This window comes from Lissotriton vulgaris, chromosome 7 (assembly GCF_964263255.1).
Source record: "Lissotriton vulgaris chromosome 7, aLisVul1.2, whole genome shotgun sequence".
NCBI lineage: Eukaryota > Metazoa > Chordata > Amphibia > Caudata > Salamandridae > Lissotriton > Lissotriton vulgaris.
The window spans coordinates 105,495,440-105,516,051 of NC_141695.1; the positions used below are offsets into that span (position 1 = coordinate 105,495,440).

The following is a 20,612-nucleotide window of genomic DNA, read 5'->3' on the forward strand; positions in this document are numbered from 1 at the left end:
AGTGCTTTTATTTGGATAAGTGGATTCCGCAAGTTTTTCTTTATTTGTTGAATGACCACCATCCTTTGAAAATCACCTGGACCCAATCCTGCATATAGGCCCTTTGAATGTATTAGTGCCACGCTCCAACAGTGGTAACTAAGGATCTGCCAAAAACAGGAAATCCACCTTCTGGAACTCTGTCAAATGAGACAAACTTTTTTGAATTGCCTTCTTATCGGAAGTTCCAGGTATAGAGACTCCCTTGTCTTCACCATTGTTTCAGCCATTGGTCAATGCTAATGCTGCAAACAATGGACGTGGATGAGCCACCCACTTTACAACATCATTGTCTGAGGCCATCTTTAGTAGTGGTGAACGTGTGAACTAATACTAGAAAGGCAAGTACTGTTTCCATAACATGCTGTGTAACACAGCTCTGCATTTTATTCCAATACAATACATGGATATTGACAATGTACCCCCTTTGGTGATATATTTCCTCTGCCTATAGTCAGTCACTGAAGTACCACACATGCTGCCAGCGCCAATGGCACAATGCCTACCTCACTGTGGAGAGTGTTCAAGACTTAGGGGCAGATTTACATGCCCAATATGACACTTTTACGCCGCCGTTGCGTCACTTTTGTGACGAAGCGGCGGCACAAACCATGCGCCACATTGTGCCTTATTTACAACTTGACCCATCTAGGGAGATGCGTCACGTTGTAAATCCCTGCGCCACATGAAACCTACATCAGGTTTCATGTGGGCATTCCGGATGCAGGGTGGGGGTTCCGGCACCGAAATGCCACGTAAAAGTGAAGCAATGAAATCTACAAGATTTGACTGTGTCACTTTTACGACCATGTTGCGTCAAAACCGTGCGCCTGCTTGAAGCAGGCGTAAGGCTTGACGCACCATGTTGAACATAGGCAGGGTTGGAACAGTGCTGGAGTTGCGTTGCGCCTGCGACGCAACTCCAGCACTGCGCCAACCTTACGGCAGCAGATGCAACACGCATCAGTTTATCTTTGCGCCATGATGTGCCGCATTGTAGATGCGGCGCATCTGTGGTGGCGCAATGGTAATCTTGCGTTACGCATCTTTCCTGGCGTATCCCTGCTGATATGCAGGGATGCGCCAGGAAACGCAAATCTGCCCCTAATTTTTCCAGTATCAGTGTGGTGCAAATCCATGCCTGCCACACTCCACAGAATACTGCAGACAAAGCTGTATATGAACATGTATGTAGATGATTTTTATATTAGGGATAACTCTTCTAGGTGATGCCAGAGCCAGTATGTCCTCTGCCTTCCAAGGGATAAGTCTGCTGGGTAAAGGCAGGCTCTGTACATCAAAAGTCTGTGATATAACAATCTCCTTATCTAGAATTGTATTAATTTCCCAGTGGAATGAGAGGGATCATTCAAATTGTTTTATGGTCTCTTACAAACGATCATGTGCCCATGCTGGGGTCACACTCATTGGAGCAGTTCCTACAGAACATGGAACATCTTGAGTCCTCATGAAACCTGCATCCTTCTGCTTGTACAAATAAAACAATTATTTCGAACAAAGTTTAATCTCAAATATAAATACTGTAGAGGAACTTACAGACTGTCATTCAATACAGATCCATTCACCCAGGTCCAGCTTCTTCCTGGAGCTGTGTTGAAAAGGCCAATCCAGTGGTACTTGATTATTTTGGACCTTAAGAAGTCCTGACAAAAACGAACAAAGTCAGCAAGTATTTAGCAACCAAATGGTATAAATATATCTTTAGATTTAAGGCAAGCCTGGCCCAGATCTTTCATATGTATGACATGTGCTAGTAGCAGATTAAAGGCATGGGGCAACAAAGGCAAGATTAGCAGCAGGTCATAGGCGTGGGTGGAGTGTAAAGGTGGAGGCTTGGAAAAATAGTTGAACTTTGAGGTGTTGCAGAATGCGATTATTTTTATTTCAGGTTTTTTTCTAGTTTTACAAAATATTCCCCACTTACAGACACACAGCTGATGCAATAGCATAAAAAGTATTAGGGAATCGTTTATATTTAGAATGGAAGAGAAAGACTCCCCCACATTATTGTGGCATGCTTCATCATAGGCTGACTCATCCCACCCTGACAACACAATACCGTCAGGATGGCTTTGACCTCAATGAGAGGGAGGTCAGGATACATGTTGCAGAAAAAGCAAGGGTCCAGATATCTGCTAAAACTACCTCTATGTAAACCCAAAGCGATTCCTTTTATTCTTGGAGCAGGATTAAAAATCAGAAGTAGGATGCACAGTGAGAATGAGGTCTCTGTCGTCCATTTCAAATATCAACATGTTTCGACACACTTGCCAAATACATGTCAGCCCTCTTATCACAGTAGGGCTGATAGAGGGGTGAGCATAAATATGGGGGATTCTAGGCACATTATTGTGGAGTGGTGTGGCTCACTGGTTAGAGGCAGCAGACCGGGAAGCAGAGGACGGCCCGGGACCAGGATTCAAATCCCGACGCGGCAGGGTCGTGTACCAGGGTCAGCGAACTCAATAATTCTCACCTCGTGCCTACTCTAACCAGGGATCACACTCGGCAACTCTAGAAATTAGCTTGCCTCATCTCCACAACGGCCCCCCACATACGCCGGGGATGCCTGGTTTCACCTTGGAGATACCCAGTAGGGACCATCTCACAGGGAAAGCCAGGAAGGGTTACCCAGCGGTCTACAGCGCGGAGATACCCCATGTGGGGTGATTCATGCGCTTTACAAGACATCATTACATTACATTACATTACCCACTTTCTCCAATGATTACATGCAAACTAGGAAAGATAACTCATATTATTAACATTCCTTATCACTTCTTGCTCTGTCTAAAGAGAAAAAGGCTGAAAGAATGTAAGAGTGAGAGAGAACTTGAGATGTGGAGGGAAAGAGAAAGCAAAATGAAAGTGTGAAAAAACACAAAAGGTGAAACATAGGAAAGAGAAAGGGAGATGAATAAATGTATAAAGAGAGGTAAATCAAAAGCGAGTCTCCAAGCAAACACATTTCTTGGGAGTTAAATATTTTTTTTAATACATGAAAGGTCTTGATGCAGAACCAACAGCATGTACTCATTAATCCCTTTTCTAAGCTTGTCCTTCTGGCTGGACACGTGTAAAGAATGGGAAGTCATACATAATTTAGATTAAAAATAATATATATATGTACATATATGTATATGTATATATGTGTCAGGTCCTACATTATATTTTTTGGGGGTGTTCTGGATTTTTTGTGGAGTCATATATGTTCAGCCCAGAGTGTGGGATAAGGACCGCAGGGGCCATTGTGGATTCCCCTCCTCCCATTAGGCAGCCTTCTGGAGGTGACGAGAGGGGCACTCCAATGACTAATTTTATATGGGCAACAGGAACATGACAATACTGCTATAGGAGTGTCATTCTTAGGTCTGTGCCTTCACTGTAGAAGAAGGACTAGAGCCAAGAAGATGGTGTGGCTATGGCCAGGTTCTCCACATCTGGAGCCTCTGGCAGTCAGGTCTGACAAGGCTCTCCATGTCATTCAGGCCACCCTTCCAAGGCACAACAAGGCACAAAAGATGGGGTAGAGAAGCTGGAACCAGACCTGCCAATCTCTTGGGTAGGTGGTAAGCGGGTGATAAGAAGCAACTCTCCACTAAGTGCTACCAAGTTTTGGGCTCTGTTTAGGGACTGAATTTTCTAGATCGGGGGAGTATGGTTTTGGGCGTTTTTACAGAAAAAATAGAATCAGTTGTTTCTGTGCCTAAATACCATTGCTTTGTAATGACCACACCAACGCCTTAAATATGTAGTAATACGTTTGATGCCTACACTTCAATACCATTTTTATACTAACTTAAAGAGTACAGTGATTCTAGCTTGTCTGCTCGGTTTCATATATTTCTAATGCTGTGTTTATTTAGTACACATTCTACCCACCGTGTTGTAAGCGTAGCCTCGTTTTGAGGACTGGCACAAGGAAGGGTGATTTTTAGAAAGTAGAGGAGTCAGGGCTAGTTTGTGGCTTGTGTATATAGGCCCAGAATTGTGAAAGGATTGTGTTGTCATTGAGTCACGCAAGGTGGACTTATATTGTGTGCCAGGAAGTAGATGCCCCTGCTTGTGATGTACTGGAGAAAAAGTGGGTTACTTCCCTGGAATATATAAGTTACTAAGACTGAAAGAGTGAGGTACATGTTGATTTTTCCAATGTACTTTTATGAGGAGGTTGTTCTCCTTGTTCTTTGCTCTGCTGCAGCAGGGGTTAATATTAGCCCCGCAGCAGGGGTTAATCCCCCGCTGTGCTGGGGGGAGGGGGGTGCGCACAGCGCCCCCAGGCTCATGACGAGCTCAGCTCGTTATGAGGCACGGCGCTCCTGTGCGCATGAGGAGCTCAGCTCGTCATGGCCACACCCGTTCCCGTGGAACGCTCAGCACAGCAGGGGAATTATCCCCGCATGCAAGCGTTCCACGGCTCTGAGGAGCTGAGCTCGTCATGAGCACTGGAGCGCCGTGGCTCATGACGAGCTCAGCTCGTCATGAGCCTCAAAGAGGTTAAACATCTCAGAGTATATCACTCAGAGAGCTTTGTGTATGTGATTCTTATTGGGAGATTACACATTGGAGGCTTTTCTGTGCTCACAACCATTCACGATAGAGGTACTATTATTGTTTACAGAACAAGTTTTATGTATTATACTAAGCACTGCACTTAGATTATTAAGTGGGCCAGCTCTTATGTAGACTAGCGCCAACCAGTGTCCACCTAGGAGTGCACTAGTGGAGAAGCCAGGGCTACAGCGCCTTACCAACTCTGCCTTATCTTGCATCACTGCCAGGTGGGCATCTCTGGATGAACAGTATTCATGGCTTTCGGTCCATTTCTTCAGTTCACTCGAGAAGTAGTAGCACTCTCCACCATGCAGCAGCCATTCTGGAGGACACATTTTCAGCTCAGATCCAGCTAGAAGGGAGCATCAAAGGCTCATTAGTGGGAGAGGTAGGCTTCAGCAGCTATTTACAACCAACTACCAGCATTTTTCACTGCCTGTAATGGGTCAACAAACAACGAACAGCTCAAAGACATTATTGCTTCTTCTTCCCACATTTAGTCAGAACAGGCTAATATATCTTTATGTAAGTACTAGCAGCCCGTCCCGACGTTGTCCGGGTATGAATTGCTGCCGGCCAGTAATATATTGTTTTGTAGGATTTCGTTTTGATGCATTTCTTATCTGTGACAGGCCTGTGAAACGCTCCGATTCACAGTGCACTGCTGATGCACTTAAGAGTGTGTGTTCAGTAGTGTGTGAACTCGAGTTTCCCTACTTTATTTTTCCTTGCAATATCATATATAACGCGAACTCGACAACATGTCATGAGCACAATTTACATTACAGAAGAACACATTCATTTATGGTAGGCACGAGGAGACAAAGCGATTTGCCTGGAATCACAGGATGTTGAGCTGATGCCAAGATTCGAACGTAGCTACCCAGCTCTAAAGTTCGCAATTCTAGAACTTGTGGCGGGAGGTGTGTCTAAAAGTGTATGTCGGAGCTGGCCATCAATGAGAGAGACCTGTGCATTTTTCAAATGGGTGGTGAAAAAATATGAGTATGTTGCTGGAGATGTGGGCCGCCGTGTCACCAATGTACTTACTGGGGGAGGGTAAACACCCATTATTCCGCAACTTTCTTTCCGCATACCATCACTCCGCATACTTACATTACGAAAGTACCATGACTCCGCAATGCCATTATAACGCATGGCATTACATTTTATATGCTTTTACCACGCATACATTTACAACAAAATTCGTTGTAAATGCATGAATGGTAAAAGCATGTTTTTTTTTTAATGTTTGGATGAGGTAAGTATGGGTATAGGGGTATATGTTTTGGGGTACTGAGGTATATGTTTTGGGGTGTTTGGGTATTTTAAGGGTTCAGATTACGTTTTGGGTTATGGGGTACAGGGGTAGTTTTAGGGTTTAGGGATAGGTATGGGGTTTTGGAGCACAGGGGTATTTTTAGGGTTCAGGGCTCGGTTTGGGTTTTGGGGTATAGGGGTATTTTTAGGGTTCAGGGGTAGGTTTGGGTTTTGGGGTACAGGGGTTTTTTAAGGGTTCAGGGCTAGGTTTGGGTTTTGGGGTACAGGGGCATTTTAGGGTTCAGGAGTAGGTTTGGGTTTTGGGGTACAGGGTTATTTTTAGGGTTCAGGGCTAGGTTTGGGTATTGGGGTACAGGGGTCTTTTTAGGGTTCAGGGGTAGGTTTGGGTTTTGGGGTACAGGGGTATTTTAAGGGTTCAGGACTAGGTTTGGGTTTTGGGGTACAGGGGTATTTTAGGGTTCAGGGGTAGGTTTGGGTTTTGGGGTACTGGGGTATTTTAGGGTTCAGGGGTAGGTTTGGGTTTTGGGGTACAGGGGTATTTTTAGGTTTCAGGACTCGGTTTGGGTTTTGGGGTACAGGGGTATTTTTAGGGTTCAGGGGTAGGTTTGCGTTTTGAGGTACAGGGGGGGTATTTATAGGGTTTAGGGCTAGGTTTGGGTTTTGGGGTACAGGGGTATTTTTTAGGGTTTAGGGATAGGTTTGGGTTTTGTGGTACAGGGTATATTTATAGAGTTAAGATAGGTTAGTGTTTAAGGGTGTTGGGGTATTTTAACGAGTAAGGGTGGGTTATGATTATGGGGTGCAGGTGTATTTAAAGGGAGCAGGGTGGCATTAGTTTTTAGGGTGCAAAGGGTAATGAAATAAAATATTAAATAAAAATAATATAAATAATGCAATTTAAAAGAATAAATGTTTTAATTAAATTAAAAAAATATGTATATAAATATATATATATATATATATATATATATATATATATATATATATATATATATATATATATATATATATATATATATATTACTCACTGGCGGTCGCCAGTAGGTATATATAGTTAGGATTTTTTTCCTATGGGATTTCTGAAAATTCTATGTCGAATAACTTTAGCGTTTGTGGACGGAATTGGCTGAAATTTTCAGGAAAATGGCACATTTTGTTTCTGAGAAGCCCTTAAAATTTTGGGGGGGTTTCGTCAAGGGGGGGCCGAGAAAAAAGGGGGGTCCCAAAACACGTTTTTCCCATTCATTTTTCCATAGGGCGGTTGGAATCACTTTTAGCTCCAACGGCTGAATGGATTTACACGAAACTTGGCAAAATTGTAGATATGGTTTGCCCGACGTGCCTTTGCTATGTCTTAAAATATGTGCTCCAGTGGATTTTGAGAAATTAACGTTTTAAAAAACAGATATATCTGTGACAGCGTCCCGGTTAGCGCCCCGGTTCGCGTACCTGACGCATAACGGAACTTCGCGAGGAGAAGCGGATTGGCTCCCCGGTGACTGTGAACATTCTAAACAGTCCGGAGCGGCCACCATCTTGTATCTCGGTAGGATCGAGGCACAAGATGTGGCAAAAACAAAGGGGGAAATGAGCATAAGGGGGCAGAGTACATCCTCCCTGACCCCCTAGGTTTGATGAGGGGGCTTTAAAAGGGCCCTGAGGGAATTTTTTTTTTTTTTTTATTATCGTTTTTTTGCGGGGGGACCGCTCGGTACGCGCACAGGGAAGCGGTCCGGGGAGCGTAATATAGGGAAAATAGAATGAAAGAATGTTCAAATAATGTATGTATATTAATTGTTCTTTTTGCTGTATTTTTATTTTTATTTTTTTTATTTAAGTACCAACATGTAGGTACCAATGCAGAGTCTAAAAATAAAAATACACCGTTTCCTTTGTAGATATCTTGCATGTTGTTTCAGAAGTTATTGTGGTATATGGGATTCATAGCATAGACTGTCAGGAAAGCAGAAACACCATGGATGCAGGAGATGATAAAGAGATGTTAAATACACATTGGAGATAATATAGTGGGAGAAAGGAAGTAACTATGAGCAAACTTACTATGTTACCCAAAAAAGTTGCACAGTATATTTAAAGTCTGATTTTACATTATAATCAATTTGGTACTAGTTTAAAAATACATATAAAAATGAATAATGTCTCAAACAATTTTTGAATTATTAAATATAAATTTATCTCTCTGATTCGTTTTCAAATTTTAAAAGAACTTCTAATATTTGATTGTCAGAAATGTCCTCATTTTCAATCAGGAAATCTACTGATTCTACACATTGAAGAAGTTCATAGTCCCGTGATTCATCAAAGTTGAGAGTCATTGGGTTCAATATCTGTATCTTTGTTGCTTTCCAGAACAATTTCGATGGTATTTTTTTGCTCTCCTTCCATTTTTGTGCTGTAATTTGAATTTTAAAAAAATATATCAGTACAGATAGGGCACTGTTGGGTTTAAGTTCAGACAGGTAGTTTGGTTTTTTTAACAGTGATTTTATCTTTGGGCAGTGTATGGTATCAGACTGGAAGTAGAAATATAAAAAATGTATGTGATAAAGCCTAAGTAAATTCATAATTATACAAGACAAGCCTAACTCCATCCATAACTAAAACAGAGAAGTCTATCTTATTCTATAACTATTACAGAGGAATAGTATATAACTATCAGAAAATCTTTTCCTAATTAACTTAAAGTGCACTACATATTTCAGTTTTTAAAATAACATCTTACCTTTCAAAAAGAAGTTTAAGTTCTCAGTTGAAATGCACTTGAAATGTACTTCAGGAAGTAGTAGTCAAAATGGCTGTGTTTCTCTCTCTTTCTTTATATATATTCAGGTACATAACCAATCAAATGTTATGAAATAATAGAAGATAATGAAAGTAGCATTTTAATTGGTTGTCAATTCTAACACTTCATAAGTGTTTTTGTTCGGTAAGTTACCTCAGGATATTTAGTCAGGCTTACAGCATAATTTTCTCAATGGAATTCCATCAAATTTGGGTAAATGGTAGGGACTGCTATGTAGTAGGGTCTATTCTATATTTGATGAAAGTGTCTCTAGTGGTTTTTCTGTAAATTACTTTCCCATCTTTTTTTAACGAGCGCTCACCGGTGCGCTCCCCGGTACGCGAACCGGCAGCGTTACGGGAGTCCTCCATTTTTGTATCGGTAGAATTGAGACACAAGATGGAGGACAAACAATGTTCGGAATGGGTAGAAGGGGGCACGGTAGACACTTTGGGACCCTCTAGGTTTTCTGAGGGGGGCTTAGGACGCTGATATATGCAAAAATAAAAAAATAAAAATTGAAAAATTTCGCGGGGGAGCGCCCGGTACGCGCACCGGTAAGCGAACCGGGGAGCGTATTTGGTGAAAAAAAAAAAGTAAGAAAAAGATAAACATTTTGAATGATCAGAGGTAGGGTAGCTCTAAAAAGAGCATTTGGGTTCTGTGGCTAATTTAGGTACCTACAAGTAGGTTCCAATGCACAGTTTTAAATTCAGGAGGAATATTCTATTCCCCTCATCGGAGAAGTGCACACCATCTCCTCTGTAGATGTCTTGCATGTTGTAACGCAAGTTATTGTTGTATATTAAATCCATTCTAAAGTCTCTCATGTAAGCAGAAACAGATTTATTCACATGTTTCCGTGCTTTCTCAAATTGTGGAAAAAATTGGTTGGACCACTTCCATTTCTGTCTTTGGCATATATTGGAATATACCAAGACAGTTTGGGGAAAAAGTGTCATCAATTGATGAAAGGTGTTCTTTAAAAGCATTTCCAGACCAACCCCAGTCATAGTCCCAAAATCATTTCCACCACAGTGCACTATTAAGAGGTCAGGGTTTGGCAGATGCATAAAACAATTATATTAAAAACATATAAAATATATTTTTCCTTTAAAAGAATAATACATTTTACAGCTTTTGATATTTGCTATAAAAAAACATTGAAATTCACTGAAAGAACCATAGGTTATAGACCATACATAGGGGCTCATTATGATCGCGGACGGACTTGTGTCCGTCCGCGACCATAGAGGAGGAGGGAACCTCCGCATGGCCTGTGGAGTTCCCTCCTGTCAAATTAGGATGTGACCGCCACCCCGGCGGTCACATCCTCTATTTTTACCATTGCTGTGGGTGCGGCTTCAAGCTGCACCCGCCGCAATAGTAAAAATGCATAATTTCATTTGTATGCAGAAAGCGGCAGGCACCGCGCGGTGCCTGCCGATCACTGCATACAAATGCAGGGGGGTACCATAGGTACCCCCCATGTGCACTCCCCACCCCCCCTTCACCCAGGGGGCCCGCAATGGGCCCCCGCAGTGAAGTTACACATGCTTTTCTACGGCGGAAAAGCCGCCGTGGAAAGGCATCTGTTTCACACCATCCTAATGTGGCTGGCGGTGTCTGATAGACACTGCCAGCCACGTTACAGCTTTTCCGCCGTGGTTCTAAGTCAACCACGGCGGAAAAGCGGCGGACTGAAACCAGGACCCACCAGCCATCCTAATGTGGCCGTGGGTCTTTGGTGGGTCCGCAGAGGATTTTCCGCATCCTCCGGGCCGGCGGTGGCTTCCGCCGGCCCGAAGGATGCGGAAAATCCTCCATCATAATCAGCCCCATAGTTAGGAATTAGCATTTACAAAACCTTGAAAATTTACTGAAAAACCATAGGTTATAGACCATATATAGTTAGGGATTAGCATTTACAAAACCTTATTTTACTCACACAAAACCATTGAAATTCGCATATATAGTTAGTTGCACTAACTATATATTGCGCACCCGCAATCCAGTGCTGATGATGTCACATATTACATCATTCATGACATGGTCAGTGACATCACTGATGACATCTCAAATGACATCACTGATGACATCACTGATGACATCTTATTTGACATTACTGATCACATCACTGATGATATCATTTATGTGATAATACAATGAACCTCTTCAGACTCTAATATAACCTTAGATACAATCAGTGTAAACAGACACTCACAGACTGTCACTCATCCATGGAGTTACTCACACACCTAGTCAGTCATGCAAAGAATCAATCACACCTCCATTTCCTCAGCTATACAGTTATACACACCTTACTTATTCAAACATATACTAACACATATTTACTCTCTTATACAATCCCTGATACAGGTTCACAATGATCCATACAGCCACTCACACATTCACTGGCTCTTATGCACAGTTATTTATATATGTCAACTCTCACATGTACTGTGTTTTACATATGTACTTACTTTGACATGTAGCACTGAGATATCCATTCACTCACCAATACACTCATGCACACAGTTAACCGCCCATACAGCTGTTTCCACATGCACTTTTGAACCCATACATCTAGTGAATCAACTGCTCACACATCTATGCACAGAGTCATACACCTCCCAGCCACACACACACTCAGTCTGCCATACAAATACTTGGGCAACCAATCAATAACCCATATAGTTACTCATATAGCTACTGATCAACACAAGCAGCAGTTTACAGAACAACAGACATAATGATGCACAAATTAAGACAGCTTAGTCACTAACCCATGCACTCAGTGAGACACATTTAATCACTCACTCATACAGTCAGTCATGCACCTACTTAATCCTTCATCCAGACACTTATACATCCACTCATTCTTCAATATGTAAGACATATTTTAACTTTACAGAAACATACAGTCACTGGATGTTGTCATCAGTGATGTCATCAGTGATGTCATTTGAGATGTCATCAGTGATGTCATCAGTGATGTCACTGACCATGTCATGAATGATGTAATATGTGACATCATCAGCAGTGGATTGCGGGTGCGCGATATATAGTTAGTGCAACTAACTATATATGCGAATTTCAATGGTTTTGTGTGAGTAAAATAAGGTTTTGTAAATGCTAATCCCTAACTATATATGGTCTATAACCTATGTTTTTTTCAGTGAATATATATATATTCATACATACATATATACAAACATATATTTGATGTTTTAATAATGAACTTTTACAATGTATATGACTTTACCACACATGCATTTGCATTATAATGGCATGCGTGATAAAGTCATATACGTTGTAAAAGTTTTAGAAATGATGTCTTTGCGGAGTATTTGTCCTGCGTTATAAACATTGCAGAGTGATGGTATGCGGGATGTTGGTTTGCGGAATATCCTCACATATTCCCTGGGGAGGGATAGTCCCTTTCTTGCTATTTCCGTGGAGGCGGGCCTTGTGTCTGGATGTGCGTGGCGCGAGGCCTGTACGCAAGAGAAGTGGAAAATCTCCAGTGTGCGCTTCAGTCGTCACTGGAAGTTAAGGCGAGATTACATTTCCTGCACAATGGCCTGTTTGCGCTCCTTCCGGCCCTTGGGAATAGCGCCATGCCTGACCTCCACACAGTAAAGCAGGTGCACATCACTTGGAGCGCGGGGCAAGCACACCCGGAGCTGGAATGTACAGAACCTGGGAAGAAAAAACAATGAAATATTGGGCACAACGCTCTCTTTTTATTTTCCGTAATCCTCCACCCCCAGCACGCACAACGCAGACACGCCCACAAGGGACTTCTTTGCTGGCACGGTTCTTTTACCTTTTATATGTCTATGGTGGGCGTCTGCATAGCTTATGTCCTTCTGCTGCAACTGCCCTTTCCAATGCTATATTGGGTGTTGTGATTGGTGCTGTGGATCCTGAGATTACCCGTTTCAAAGGTTTGGGTTTTCTCTTTATTATATTAATATAGATATAGATGGCATAGTAATATTATCCAAGAGGCATAATTATATATATATATATATATATGCATGGGTTATTTACTAATGTTTTGAATGGATGCTTCCGTGGCACAAAGTGATACGCCATTAAAAAGGCCTGTGGGCGCAGCGCGAAACTACACAGTGCTGTAAAAATGCCCCAGCAACACTTCAATCTAGGCTTTTATCTTATATAACATATATATAGCATATCAAATATACACATTCTATGCAAAAGTGAATCAGATCCCTTGAGGATATGTTGGCCTAGATGTAATGTGTAAAGATTGGGTATTACAGATCTGCATTATTTGTCAATTTTGTGGCATCTGACTTAATTAGTTTTGGGGTCATTATTGAATTATGTATGAGACCCATGGCCCCAGACTCCCCGCACAAGTGTAGACTGCCGGAGGTCTTGGGTCCTGGACCTGGATCCTGCCTCGCAATAGTGAGAAAGGATGCCCCTACTGGGACTCCCACTTATAGTTCAGATAATATTACACTCAGGGAAGTTGAACTGGCAATTGAGAAACTGCTCCCGAATAAGGACCCGGGTCTGGATAAGCTACCTGGAGATCTCTTTCGCTCTCAGCCAAATATCTGGGCCCCATATTTGATGGTTCTGTTCAATGCTGTCTTACAGGGCTCCCCAGTACCTGAGACCTGGCTGGGAGCCGAGATTGTTCCAATTTTCAAAAAGGGCTGTCCGCTCGCTCCATCAAATTATAGACCAATTAGTCTACTCGACACTACTCAGAAGCTGATGGGCCGAATCCTGCTGGAGAGATTATTGGGCTGGATGGAGGAAAATAAAACTTTGACCACCCTCCAAGCCGGTTTTAGATCAGGGGTCTCGACTCTGGACCAGATCTTTCGACTCCAGGTCCTATACTGGAAAACTGCAAGAGTAGAGGGTGGCAGCCTCTACCTTGTTTTTGTGGACCTTCGGGCTGCATTCGATCTGGTCCCTAGGAAGAGGCTCTGGACGGTGTTGGAGGAACGTGGTCTCCCTCCTTACTTACTAGATGCCTTAACCCGGCTTCATTCTGGGAACTACGCCCAGGTGAGGTGTTGGAAAAACGGGGAATTATTCGATCGTTTCCCTGTTACCCGGGGAGTACGCCAGGGTTGCGTACTGGCCTCTACTCTCTTCAGCTTGTATGTCAATGGCCTGATAGATAGACTTAACTGTGTCAGGGATAACGATGCTCCACGCCTGGCCACTGGTAGGGTGCCCGCTCTGATGTTCGCGGACCACCCCTTGTTGTTGTCGCGGACATCATCGGGCATCCAGCGGGTTCTGGTCGGGTTTGTTTCCTTCTGCGCCTCGCGGGGTCTGGAGATCAACTTGGAGAAAACCAAGTTTATGATCTTCAACCCCCCGAGGCACACCTGCCCAAACCCCACATTGAATGGAACCCCACTTGAGCGAGTTAAGACCTTTGTATATCTGGGGGTGACTTTGACTGAACACTTTACATGCGACCAACAAGTCTCTAAATCCTCCTTGAGACTTGCACAGATTATGGGTGGCGTAGGAAGATTTCATAGTGCCTCAACCTTTAAACCGGTTACCCCTGCCCTAGAGATATACAAAACACAGGTCAGGTCTGCAGCCTTATACGCAGCTGAACTCTGGGGACACACTAATGCATGTAATCTAATGAAAGTCGAGCATTCTTTTATGCGATATCTGTTTGGTCTCCCACAAAGCACGCCCCTGCTACCATTACGCCTGGACCTGGGTCTGGAACCTATTACTGATCTGGTGGCAGCTCGACCTCTGCTCTATTAGAGAAGGCTCTGGTCTGTGCCGGAGCTTGAACCGTTTAGAGCAGAATTCAAAACTATTTGAGGGCAGCTAAAGAACAAGAATATACCTTGGTTGGTTCATGTTAAGACTCTCCTTTACCAAATTGGTCTTCCCCAACTTTGGGATACACCAGAGGACAGCTGTATGAGGATGCAAAGGACTGTACTGGTGGCAGCTGTAAAATCGCATAACCTCAAACTGCTACACTGTTCTACTTTCCTGGGCAGATTGTCCACTGAGTTCCTCATAACAAAAGTTGAATACAGGATGGAGGCGTTTTTGGACCTGGTGCAGCCTCCACTGGCAAGAAAACTATATATTCAATTGAGGCACGGCTCTTTACCGGTTGGGGCATTCACATCCAGATGGGCAAAAACGATGAAGGGTAACTGCCCTGCCTGTAATCACGCCAAGGAAGACATTATACATATCCTCTTTTTTTGCCCAGCTTACAGTGAAATTCGGAGGATCTGGATTATCCCATTATGCAACAAGCATTTGCAGTGCAATAGATCTCGGAGCATTAAAGTTTGAGTTATTGACATTCCGCCTGGGAACATCACGCGAGCCCGAGGAGGTGTAGGCCGTGCCACGAGGCAACCTGCGGCCTGGTGTGCCCATCGGGTGAAGTCGGAGCTGCTCGCTGAGGTTGGTGTTTCTCCCCCCCATCCCCCCGTGGGGCACAGAGACCTACCCGCAAGCCCTGAAAGAACTGCCCAGGGTGCCGATTGCAAATTCGGCCCGAACTGGTAGATGGAGCACGAAGCTAGCTGAGGCCTACTCTGCAAAGGAGGTGAGAAGTGGCGGCCGCTAGGCGTGTGGAGAGAGACATAAAGCGAGGCAAGCTACCGCGAGTGGGTTGGGCACTCACTACTCTGCACACTCACTACTCTGCACTCACTACTCTGCACTCACTACTCTGCACTCACTACTCTGCACTCACTACTCACTACTCTGCACTTACTACTCTGCACACTCACTACTCTGCACTCACTACTCACTACTCTGCACTCACTACTCTGCACTCACTACTCTGCACTCACTACTCTGCACTCACTACTCTGCACTCACTACTCTGCACTCACTACTCTGCACTCACTACTCACTACTTTGCACTCACTACTCTGCACTCACTACTCTGCACTCACTACTCTGCACTCACTACTCTGCACTCACTACTCTGCACTCACTACTCTGCACTCACTACTCTGCACTCACTTCTCTGCACTCACTTCTCTGCACTCACTTCTCTGCACTCACTTCTCTGCACTCACTTCTCTGCACTCACTACTCTGCACTCACTACTCTGCATTACCACTCTGCACTCACTACTCTGCACTCACTACTCTGCACTCACTACACTGCACTCACTACTCTGCACTCACTACACTGCACTCTGCACTCACTACTCTGCACTCACTACTCTGCACTCACTACTCTGCACTCACTACTCTGCACTCACTACACTGCACTCACTACACTGCACTCACTACTCTGCACTCACTACACTGCACTCACTACTCTGCACTCACTACTCTGCACTCACTACTCTGCACTCACTACTCACTACTCTGCATTACCACTCTGCACTCACTACTCTGCACTCACTACTCTGCACTCACTACTCTGCACTCACTACTCTGCACTCACTACTCTGCACTCACTACTCACTACTCTGCATTACCACTCTGCACTCACTACTCTGCACTCACTACTCTGCACTCACTACTCTGCATTACCACTCTGCACTCACTACTCTGCACTCACTACTCTGCACTCACTACTCTGCACTCACTACTCTGCACTCACTACTCTGCATTACCACTCTGCACTCACTACTCTGCATTACCACTCTGCACTCACTACTCTGCATTACCACTCTGCATTACCACTCTGCACTCACTACTCTGCACTCACTACTCTGCACTCACTACTCTGCACTCACTACTCTGCACTCACTACTCTGCACTCACTACTCACTACTCTGCATTACCACTCTGCACTCACTACTCTGCATTACCACTCTGCATTACCACTCTGCATTACCACTCTGCATTACCACTCTGCATTACCACTCTGCATTACCACTCTGCACTCACTACTCTGCACTCACTACTCTGCACTCACTACTCTGCACTCACTACTCTGCACTCACTACTCTGCACTCACTACTCTGCACTCACTACTCTGCACTCACTACTCACTACTCTGCATTACCACTCTGCACTCACTACTCTGCATTACCACTCTGCACTACTACTCTGCATTACCACTCTGCATTACCACTCTGCATTACCACTCTGCATTACCACTCTGCACTCACTACTCTGCACTCACTACTCTGCACTCACTACTCTGCACTCACTACTCTGCACTCACTACTCTGCACTCACTACACTGCACTCACTACTCTGCACTCACTACTCTGCACTCACTACTCTGCACTCACTACTCTGCACTCACTACTCTGCACTCTGCACTCACTACTCTGCACTCACTACTCTGCACTCACTACTCTGCACTCACTACACTGCACTCACTACACTGCACTCACTACTCTGCACTCACTACTCTGCACTCACTACTCTGCACTCACTACACTGCACTTACTACACTGCACTCAGCACTCTGCACTCACTACTCTGCACTCACTACTCTGCACTCACTACTCTGCACTCTGCACTCACTACTCTGCACTCACTACTCTGCACTCACTACTCTGCACTCACTACTCTGCACTCTGCACTCACTGCTCTGCACTCACTACTCTGCACTCACTACTCTGCACTCACTACTCTGCACTCACTACTCTGCATTACCACTCTGCACTCACTACTCACTACTCTGCATTACAACTCTGCACTCACTCTGCACTCATTTAATAGGTCTCCCCGTTTTCTGCATACTTTTGTGAGAGACTGTTCTATTTCCTTGTTAAATACTTCTGCATCAAACTGGGAAAAGGCAAGGGAGTCTGGCACTGGGGCTGCATTGCTTTCAGCTTTCAGCACACCCCTTCCCTGTCTCCGCAGCACCAGACAGGACAGCCAGGCAGCCCCTGATCCTTCTGCAGAACGACTTAAAGTGCCCCTTTCACTTAAACTTTCATCAACCTAACATGTTTTCAAAGGAACCGGAAACACGACGAGATGTGCAGTTTGACATTGTCTGTGCAGGAAGGGGAAATGTCTCTCGGTTAATGATCAGGGCGTAAATATTTCTCTGTTGCTATTGAGTGTGGGCCGTAAGGGTGAGCTTCTTGGGGCTTTATCATAGTCAGTGAGTTCTTATAGGGTGCTTAAAGGGGGTGCTTCCAATTCCCAATTGATGATTGTAGTGGGCGGTATGGGGGGGATGTTGTTTTCCTGTGGATATTCACCATGCGCTCAAAAGGAGGCTGTTGTCAACCTCTAGAAAATCAGTGTGTGGACTGAGGGGCGCTTATATTTCCATTTGCAAATGTTTCTCTGCAATAAAAACGTCTCGCAAAACATAATTTCAGGCCGCCTGTCACATTACACAGTAGGAGGCACTTTAAATATAGAATCGAGTATGCCCCCGGAATGCCGCCGCGGCCGCCCCGGAAGTCAGGCACGGTCGCCTGTGACGGGGGCGGAGCCACGTTCAGAGCGGAAGAGGAGGCAGGCGGAGTCGTTGCGTCTCGCGGCCCGGGGCTCCTGTGAGCGGTGTGGAGCCTCGGGGCCGCGCCAGCAGGAGGTTGGGCGCCGCGTGCTGAGCAGAGTCCCCGACATTGGCCAGGTAAGTTCAAAAAAAGGCTGGGGGGGGCTTGGTGCACTTGTGTGTGTGTGTGTGTGCGTGTATGCTCGTGTGTGTATGTATGCGTGCGACGGTGACGGCGGGGGAGGGAGGGAGGGAGGGGGGGGGCCTCGGTGCACGTGTGTGTGTGTGTGCACGCGTGTGTGTATGTGTCAGGGGGGGTGTCTCTGTATGTATGTATGTGCGTGCGTGCATGGGCGCTTGTGTGCGTGTATGCGCATGCGTGTGGGGTGCTTGCGCTTCCCAGGAGACAGCGCCTGGCCACAGCGCGCGTTCCAGTTACAAATCGCCTGGAAGGATGCGCGTGGCCAGGACTGTCTCCTGGGACTGAGAGTCGCTGACAAAAGATCTCCTGGCGGACACAGCGCTGACGCGCTGTTAAACGCCAGGAGACCTAAAAACCTGGGTTTTAGACACTGTGTACATGCTTGTAGAGTCCTAACTTACGGCACTGCCCCTCTGATTGTTTTTGCTGTTTCCCGGTTTCTATTCGGCATGTGGCGGAGAAGAACTGTATTTATCCACAAGGAATAATGAAATACTGCTTTTATACTTTACTATTCCTTTGATAACCAACGTTTAATGACTTTTTTAATTCTGAAATATTTATGTTTTATTATTGTGCTTGTACATATTTTATTGCACTTTTATGGTCTTTGACCGAAATAAAGTTAACAAAGTGAAGTGATACGCCATTAAAAAGGCCTGTGGGCGCAGCGCGAAACTACACAGTGCTGTAAAAATGCCCCAGCAACATTTAAATCTAGGCTTTTGTCTTATATAACATATATATAGCATATCAAATATACACATTCTATGCAAAAGTGAATCAGATCCCTTGAGGATATGTTGCCCTAGATGTAATGTGTAAAGATTGGGTATTACAGATCTGCATTATTTGTCAATTTTGTGGCATCTGACTTAATTAGTTTTGGGGTCATTATTGAACTATGTATGAGACCTTGGTGGTGAATGTCTGAACGAATGGTTGTAGAAAAACAGTTGTGGTTAACTGAGGTTTCCAAGGGAGATTCTTTTGACTCTTTAGTCTTATACAGAGCCCTGTCCCTTTGGTCGAGGTGCTCCTCTCGTCTTACCTTACTGAATCATGAAGGTAGACTATTCCCTCTAGTTAATTGATTTTCGGCAAGAAGTTTGTTAACTTACAACTTTTCCCAGCTTTTTTAATCCATATTTTTGGCTTCAAAAAGAGAACCTTAATGCAATAATTATTTGGCCTAGTCTGTTCAACTATTTATCTAAATATAAAATCTCGGTAAGACACCAAAAGTAACAAAGAATAGTTAGCCTTATGAGTTTGAAAAACAATTTATTTTCTGGGTCTGTTGCATTTCATAAACTTCCTAGTGAGAGAGATCTAGGAAGATATGTGTAAGGAAATTTGCAATGCAGCTTTTCATGTCAGACCTTTCTACTTTTTCTGGAACACCAATAATTCAAGGTTTATGTGCTTAATATTATTCCTGTATTTTCCCTAAGAAGGAGTGTGCACAGGAATGACGGAACATTAACTTTTTTACTTTCTAAGCAGCTCGCTCTTCATCCAGTTCCATAATGAATTCATGGTTCTCAATACTCGCGATTCTCGATGAGATGCCTCAGCCATCATCAATACTGGAGTTTTGACTTCCCTTTTCTCTCTTCCCACAATATCCAAGCACTCTTTGATTTAATTTACTATATAAAATTGAGGAGAGGGCCTCCCCTCCAGCATCCTCCTTTGACTACTGTTTCCAACTCTGCCAAACTGGTGTCATGAATACAGTGGGAGAGAGTGTTACTCTGGCCAGGAGTACAATCTAATGGCTAAGGATATTCCTATAACTGTAAGAGGAAGTAAGTGAGGAGTCCTATTTCTTCCCTCTATTTGTTACACTTTGTCACTTGCAAATCTGTCACTATGGGGATCATTTTGATCTGTGCAGGATGGAAAATATGTTCGATAATAGAGTCAATACCTGTTAGGAGATGAAGCTGTAATAAGTGGTTGGCCAAGTAATAACATTTGTAGGGAAATCTTGATTTTTGTGCACCCCATGCATTTTTTCATTTGAATCTAAGGGCAGTGAGAGGTTGCACAATTGCCACTTTTTACTTTCAGATAACTCAACAGAAAAAAACAATATGAGACAAAAATAGACTGAAGGGCTGACATAGGGCCTGAATACGCATGGATGCAGTTGTGCCGGTTCTCCACTGGCGTGGCTGTGCCAAATCTGCGCAAAAACCGCCTGCCTGATTATGAGTGTAGCTCATGCAGGTGGGCGGTCTTTTTGCAGATCCAAACATCAGTACCAGAAAAAAAGCA

General features: G+C 44.1%; 1 protein-coding gene across 1 annotated transcript in view; it reads right to left on the bottom strand.

Moving 5' to 3' along the window:
• LOC147700920 (killer cell lectin-like receptor subfamily F member 1) overlaps positions 1–20,612 on the bottom strand; it is a 94,692-nt gene that overhangs the window by 13,047 nt on the left and 61,033 nt on the right. The window contains exons 4-5 of the mRNA XM_086928543.1: positions 4,812–4,966; positions 1,597–1,703 (exon numbers count right to left, since the gene is read on the bottom strand). Of these exons, the coding sequence (XP_086784669.1) occupies positions 1,597–1,703; positions 4,812–4,966 (262 nt within the window). The remainder of the gene's footprint in view (positions 1–1,596; positions 1,704–4,811; positions 4,967–20,612) is intronic.